The following is an 8280-nucleotide window of genomic DNA, read 5'->3' on the forward strand; positions in this document are numbered from 1 at the left end:
TAGCCCTCTCACTAGAAGGAAACCATGCCCCACCTAACTCCCTGTACTTACCACATATAACATCCTTCCAAAGAGAGTTTTCTTCAGTACCAAACCTCCACCACCACTTCAGTAAAAGGCATACATTCATAATTCTAATTCTCTTAACACCCAACCCTCCTATGTTTTTACTTTTAGAAACATCCTCCCATTTCACCAAGTGCACTTTCCTCCTCAAATATGAGCCACCCCAAAGAAAACCAGATTGAATGCTTTCCATCTTTTTTGCTACCATCTCAGGCATCTTAAATATTGAGAGATAAAGTATAGGTAAGCTGGCAAGGACAGACTTAATCAAAGTTAGCCAACCTGCAAATGATAGATATCTCCTCTTCCAAGAAGCAAGCCTTTGTTTACACTTATCAATCACTGGCCGCCAAGTTCTGCTACTTCTTAGGCTGGCTCCTAATGGCAGCCCCAAGTATTTGATGGGCAATTTTTTGGAATTTACAATTCAACCTACTTGCAAAATCTTGACCCAGCTCATCTGGAATCCCCACCCCACAGACCACACTTTTGTTAAAATTAATTCTAAGTCCTGACAAGATTTCAAAGCACCTGAGAATTCGTTTTATATTGACCATTTCCCCCCAATCTGTTTCACAGAACAAAATGGTATCATCCGCAAATTGAAGATGAGTAATCTGAAGACCATTAGGCCCAACAAACACCCCTCTAATCAGGCCCAATTTTTTTGCTCTACCCAACAAGATATTAAGTGCTTCAGCCATAATGATGAATAGGAAAGATGACAGTGGGTCACCCTGTCGAAGTCCCCTCTGAGGGCAAAATTCAGGAGTTGGAGACCCATTAACCACCACTGAAGTTCTCACAGAAGCAACACATTCCTTCATCCAACTTACCCACTTAGGGCCAAAACCAAATTTAGATAACATAGAATACAAAAATTCCCAATTGACCGAATCATAAGCTTTATGAAAATCCAGTTTAAGCACAACTCCACTTCCTCTAGCCTTCTTCCACCCATCTATTATCTTGTTAGCAATAAGTATGCCATCTAAAATATTTCTGCCCCTCAAAAATTCTGATTGAGATTCACTTATGATCCTAGGTAGCACTTGTTTCAACCTATTTGAAAGTACCTTGGCCAATATCTTGTATATGGAGCCCACTAAGCTGATGGGCCTATATTCATTAAGGCTAGTTGGGTTCTCATTTTTTTGGGATTAAAGCTATGAAGGAACTATTTAACCCTCTGACCAACTTGGCATTTTGATGAAATTCCCTCATAACTTGCAAGACCTCCTCATTCACAATGTGCTAGCATTTCTGAAAAAAACCCATATTAAATCCATCAGGCCCGGGGGCCTTGTTTCCCCCACAAGATTTAATAGCATTAAAGATTTCCTCCTCAGAAAATTCTGCTTCCAAAAATCCAGAATCATGGCCTTCCCCAATTGACCTAAAGGGGCCATCTTAGGTGGGCCAAACCCTCAAAGGCTCCTCAAACATGTTGGTAAAGTGTTTCAAGACCTCATCCTTAATAACTATTGGCTCTTCTACAGTATTTCCACCCACCAAAATAGAGCATAAGGCAATTCTATTACTTCTACATCTGGCCATAGCATGGAAAAATGAGGTATTTCTATCACCCAATAATGCCCATTTAAGTCTAGATTTTTGGAACCACATTCTCTCCAGCATTGTACTTAATTTCCAAGCATCACCTTTCAGTTCTCTTTTCCTAGCTACTTCATCTGCAGACAAAGCCCTTACTTCAGCCACTATATCAAGTGCATGAACTTCGTTCTCTGTAGCTTTAAGCTTGCTCTTCACATTTCCAAACACCTCATTATTCCACCTCTTCAAAGCTGATTTTAACCCTTTGAATTTGACTAAACATCTGAATCCAGCCCAACCCATCACATTTAGAGCAGCCCATGTTTGTTCCACAAATGACAAGAATTTTGGATGCATAAAACAAGCACTTATAAACTTGAATGGTCTAGGCCCCCAATCCCTCTCATCCTCCATCAAAACAATAGGGCAATGGTCAGAGACCAGTCTAGGTAAACCCCAAAGCTTGAAATTGAATGTCTGCACCCATTCTGGATTTAATAAGAATCTGTCAAGCCTACTCCATCTATCACCCTCTTGTGAATGACACCAAGTAAACTTCCTTCCACACATAGGTGGATCAAATACCTCTAATTGTTCTATCATTTCATTGAACTCCCTCATCCCCTTATCCCTCCTAGAACACCCTTTTCTTTCAGAAATGCTTTTAATCTCATTAAAATCACCCCCCAAGCACCATGGATCCAAGAATTGTGATTTAAGATTCACAAGAATATCCCACACCCTTTTCCTTCCTACCGGATCATTTGGCCCATAAACATTAACAATTACACAATTAAAAGAAAAAAAGATCGAACCTGCCAGGATAATAAAATTGCGATTGCAACAGCAATTCTTAAGCTGAAAAACTTCAGGATTCCAGATACAAAGAAGCCCACCAGCAGACCCTATTGAATCAACTGACACAAACTCCATTTTTTTCCCAGCCCAAACAGATTGCACCAGCTCTGAATTAATCACCTCTTTTTTGGTCTCTTGCAAGAGAGCCATATCTATCTTCCTCTCCTTAAGCACCTGCTTGATTTTCCTACATTTACCAGTTCTACCTAACTCCCTAACGTTCCAAGATAAAAGCTTCATTTAACAAAAAGCACTCCTAAATCTCCTAGAAGAAGTCAATTAACTGACTACTCCCTTTCCCTTTTTGTTCACCTTATCCATATCCATGGACTCCAATTCCATAAGCTTGCTCACAACCTCCTCCTCTTTGCCTTCACAATTGAGCCCGAGTTCTCGCCTTAACTGTAAAGTTGCTTCGGCCTCATTAAGTAGCAATCTACCACGACTGGAATCACTTGCCATAGACAGCGAAATAGCAGCCACTGCAGACCTAAGAATTGCTCCTTTCTTGACTTGTGCTGCTGGACCAATTCGGTTATGAAGCTCAAGGCCTCCTTTCTTGTTATGAAGCTCATGGATCCCCTGATGGACCTAGACAGTATGTTTTTATGATTTTCTAAAATATCTATAATATTTTCTTAACGATATATACTCAGACAGGTTTTCTTATTCACAGATATGTTGCAGTCATGAATGCAATATTACCTTCTTACCGTTCAATGGTATTGTGTACTGTACAATTGAGAATTTTTTTTTTTTAATAAATAAACTTGAGATATTTTCTTCTCCTTGTTTTACTTTTAACAATTTGTTTTAAGTGGAGTAGAGAACTTAAGTGTTTTTCTTGTTTTGTTTTTAATTAATATTTGTGTTAGTGCTAGTACTTAACCTTTGATTAGACCATGTAGTGCGAAATTAGGGGTTTTATCTTTCCCTAGTTGTATTGTCAAAAGATTTTTTAGGTGAACTAGACAACTGAAAATTGTCTCTATGGTTTTCTTTTCGTTGTTCTGTTGTTGCTGCTGTGGTTCCCACAATTAATTTTGCTGGGCTAACAAATTATACTTCTATTTGTCATTAATACGTGAAGACAAGAATTTATCCACAAAAAAAAATATGTGAAGACAAGATTGGGATTGCCGTTTTAATGCTGTATAAGTTGTTGGATATAATAGTATTATAAGCTATACATTATTGTTATCAATCTTTTAACATGAAATTTGAAGATTGATAACAGTAATGTATAGATCTATTGCACTAATAATTTTAACATGAAATTTGAAGATAGATCCAATGTAACATATATCCAATATTGTTTTTCAGTTGGAAAGAAATACCCTTTTAATGAGGCATGCATTTACGCTTTATGTTAAATTGGTCTTTGGCTTAAGATGTGTACTTCTTAACTCAATTCACCAAAATTTGCTTTTTATAAAAGGACTATGGGTTGGGAACTAGATTTGACTTTTGGGTCATTGAATTTGAAATAGCATCCACAATCTAAGCTTTAAAACATTTATTTTGGTAGAAGATTTATTAATCATAAGGTGAGAGGCTTACAAATCAAGATGTCAAGAGTTTGAGGTCAAAATGTTAGCTAAATGAATGCATTAAATTTTGAGAATACCCCCAAACATGCTAAATGAATGAAGTAAATCCTGAGAATACCCCCAAACATACCACCATCTTTAGTGACTTTCCGCTATCACCGATGTTGCCACCGCTATATTTCTAGACTTTTGGTGGCCATTATTTTCCGTCACCTCCACCATCCACCACCACAGCAGCAGCCTACATTCGCCACTGCCCCCATCACCTCCATCAGTGCTAGCTCCTTATTGTAATTGCATTACTGCTATCCTTTTGAGCATGATTTTCACGATCACACATTGTGCTACTACTAATTTCATTGCCACTTTGATTAAAATTTATAATTCCAACTTCTAGATATAATGGACTGAGATAAATTGAGAGAAAGTGTTGAGCTTCATTTTGTCATCTATCTTCTTTCAGTCTTGCTTTGCTTTTGCATCCACAGAGCTGGGTTTTAGCTTTCAGTAAAAGATCTTTTACAGATTTATTGTGAATTCTATATTCTTTACATGTTTGTGCAAGGTTTCCCACCCCCTCTCTTTCTGTATTTTTGGTGATTGATTAGGATTGGTCATTTTAACTTTTGATCAACCAAACTCAAGGTGAGAAATTTATCATGCATGAAGGCCTTTATATATGCCTTTACCAAAATAAATAAATAAATGTATGTTATTTGTGAGTTACTAATAAGATTCGTTGGTTATCCCAACAAGTAAATATTATCAATTTGCTTCCAACTCCAGGTACCAATAGATTCTTGTGTATTAAGGGTACAACATTCTGCTTTCCTTCAGCAGGTAGCATATATTTATCATTTTATGTACATTCCTGCTACCAAATGTTACAATATTGACACGAGCTCTTTGTTCATTTACTGAATGATAGTTATTCATGTTTGTGCAACAGGCTTCTTACATAACTAGGGGTGTGTATCGCAAGCCCCAATAACTAGATGGGCTTGTGGGTTAGATGTTTAGCATCAAAATATTTGGTTTTGTGTTTTTGAAAATATTTTGACATAGGATTTGGTAATGGATTTGTGGGTTTGATGTCACTAGTTTGTAAATACTTTGGTATTAATGTTTCAAATTGATAGAGAATTGTAATTATGTTTATTGGGATGTTTAATAGCTATTAATTTTGAATTATTATGAATGTCTTGCACAGGTGTATTACTATTTACATTGCATTTGTGTATAGAAAAACAGGTGTTTTGGATTATTTTGAACAGGAAAATTATTAAAATCCAAATTTGTGCAATGAATGTTTAGTGACAAGTGATATTTTGGTCGCTGTTAATATATTTGGCGACGACACATTGTTTTGTTGCTAAAAGTTAGTGGCTATTCCAAGAACTTTTAGCAACCAAAACTTAGTCGTTGCTAAAAAGTTGATTTTTAGCGACCAAATTAATTTTGTCGCTAAATAGTACTTTTGGCGACGAATTTATTTGTCGCTAAAACTACATAGCCTATCCAAATCTTAACCTTTTAACGACAAGTTAGAATTTTACAGCGACATAATATATGATTTTTGGTGACCAATTTTGCTTGTCGCTAAATGTCTACATACAGTGACAATTTATTATTTGGTCGCCAATACTTTTAGTGACAGGCCTTTGGCGACCAATTGGGTACTTGTCGCTGATTCTTTTGGCGACAAAATTTGTACTTTTGGCGACCAATTTTTTGGTCGCCAAATGTGCTTTTTGTTGTAGTGAAACTAACTCTCAATCTGTTTCAAACGCAACCAAAACTCCCAATAGCCAAACTAATTAACCAATAAGATGCAAATGGGATGAACAACAACTAAGTACATGGGTTCTCGGATCCAAAAGCAAGAAATGGGTTAAGTCTAAATCAGAATCGTTATAATCTCCCCCTTTAAGGAATTTTGTCCCCAAAATTTAAAACCAACTGATATTCATTAAAAGAAAACCAAATCATACATCATCCAGGCTTGCAACAAGGATAAACAGAGTTTTTCAACACCAACTATTACAATTCAATTCTCCAAAACATATTCAATGTTTATATATTACAACATATACAAGGTTTTCAACAAAAGTCTCAACTATCAACAAAGAGATCCAGTTACTTTCTTAAGGACTTCCGCCTCACGCTCCCAAATTGCCTCTTCAACCCCATGGTGTCGCCACAATACCATAACCAATGGAATAGTCTTGCCTTGCAAGACTTAGTCCCGAGAGTCTAAAACTAGTACCGATCTCTCCTCATACGAGGCATCCTCATCTACCTCTAACTCAGTCCAATCCAACACGTGTGAAGGATTAGGCTCATACTTCCGGAGCATAAAAATATGAAACACGCCATAAACCCCAAAAAGTTAGGGCGGCAAGGCCAAATGATAAGCTATTTCCCTGATTTGCTCTAGAATCTCAAAAAGCCCAATAAATCTAGGGGACAACTTCCTGCTCTTCCCAAATCTCATTAAACCTTGTCTCGGTGATACCTTCAGGAATACATGATCTCCTACCTCAAAAAACAAAGGTCTTCTCCTACGCTCGACATAACTCTTCTGACGAGTCTAAGCCGAAGCCAACCTCTAACGAATAAGCATGACCTTCTGCATCGTTTCCCAGACTAATTCAGGATCTAACATAGGTGCGTCACCCACATCGGCTCAATACACTGGAGACTTATATGGTCGGCCATACAAGGCCTCAAACGACGCTATACCAATACTCACCTAGAAGCTATTATTATAGGCAAACTCCGGCAAAGGTAAATACCTCTCCCACGACCCTTTAAAATCAATAACACAACTCCAAAGCATGTCCTCTAAGATCTAAATGGTTCGTTCGGACTGCCCGTCAGTTTAAGGATGATATGTGGTAGTAAACGTCAATCTAGTGCCCAAGGCATTCTGTAGGCTTTGCCACAACTGAGCCGTGAAATGAGGATCTTTATCTGAAACGACAGTCACAGAGACCCCATGAAGTTGAACTATGTCCCTAACATAAAGGTCGACAAGATAATCTATCGAGTCACTCGTGCTCATAAGTACTAAGTGTGCTGATTTAGTTAACCGATCGACTATCACCCACACAGTATCATTACCCCTTTGAGTCATCGGAAGACCCACAACAAAATCCATTGTGACATGCTCCCACTTCCACTCGGCTATAGGTAAGGGTTGCAACAAACTTGCTGGTCGCTAGTGCTCGGCCTTCACTTGTTAACAAGTAAGGCACCTCGAAACAAACAAGGCTAAGGTCGTGGTACATCTTTGTGCCTCCTGGGTGTACCACAAGGTGCAAATGTTATAACTCTCGGAGTACCTCCTCCTTACAAGATTCTGGCTCGAAAAGACAGTCTAAATACTTTTAACTCAGTCCAATCCAACACGTGTAAAGGATCAAGCTCATATTTTCGGAGGATATCGACATGGAACATTCCATGAATCACAGAAAGTTCGAGCGGCAAGGCCAAATGATAAGTTACCTCCCCGATTCGCTCTAGAATCTCAAAAGGCCCAATAAATCTAAAGGATAACTTTCCGCTCTTCCCAAATCTCATTAAACCCCATCTCGGTGATATCTTCAAGAATACATGATCTCTTACCTCAAAAGAAAAAGGTCTTCTTCTACGGTTAGCATAGCTCTTCTAGTGACTCTGAGCCAAAGCTAACCTCTTACGAATAAGCGTGACCTTCTTTGTTGTTTCCCGGACTAATTTAGGACCTAACATATGTGCGTCACCCACCTCGGCCCAACACACTAAAGATCTACATGGTCAGCCATACAAGGCCTCAAATGGTGCCGTACAAATACTCGCTTTGAAGCTATTATGATAGGCAAACTCCACTAGAGGTAAATGCCTCCCCCACGACCCCTTAAAACCAAGAACACAACCTTGAAGCATGTCCTCTAAGATCTAAATGGTTCTCTCGGACTGCCCATCAGTCTGAAGATGATTGGAGGTGCTAACCGTCAATCTAGTGCCTAAGGCATTCTGTAGACTCTGCTACAACTAAGCCGTGAAGCAAGATCTCTATCCGAAACAATAGCTACGGGGACCCCGTGAAGTCAAACTATGCCCCTAACATAAAGGTCGGTAAGATAATCTACTGAGTCACTCGTGTACATAGGTACAAAGTGTGCTGATTTAGTTAATCGGTCGACTATCACCCACATTGCATCATTACCCTATTGAGTCCTCGAAAGACCTACAACAAAATCCATCGTGA

General features: G+C 38.5%; 1 protein-coding gene across 1 annotated transcript; it reads right to left on the minus strand.

Annotated features, from left to right (window-relative positions):
- Positions 1–1476: 1476 nt before the first annotated feature.
- On the minus strand, positions 1477–2718 carry LOC114265438 (uncharacterized). Its single transcript, XM_028206258.2, has one exon. The coding sequence runs from the start codon at positions 2716–2718 to the stop codon at positions 1477–1479; it is 1242 nt and encodes a 413-aa protein (XP_028062059.2).
- Between the last annotated feature and the right edge of the window lie 5562 nt (positions 2719–8280).

This window comes from Camellia sinensis, chromosome 11 (genome assembly GCF_055761805.1).
Source record: "Camellia sinensis isolate YWXY chromosome 11, ASM5576180v1, whole genome shotgun sequence".
Classification (NCBI taxonomy): domain Eukaryota; kingdom Viridiplantae; phylum Streptophyta; class Magnoliopsida; order Ericales; family Theaceae; genus Camellia; species Camellia sinensis.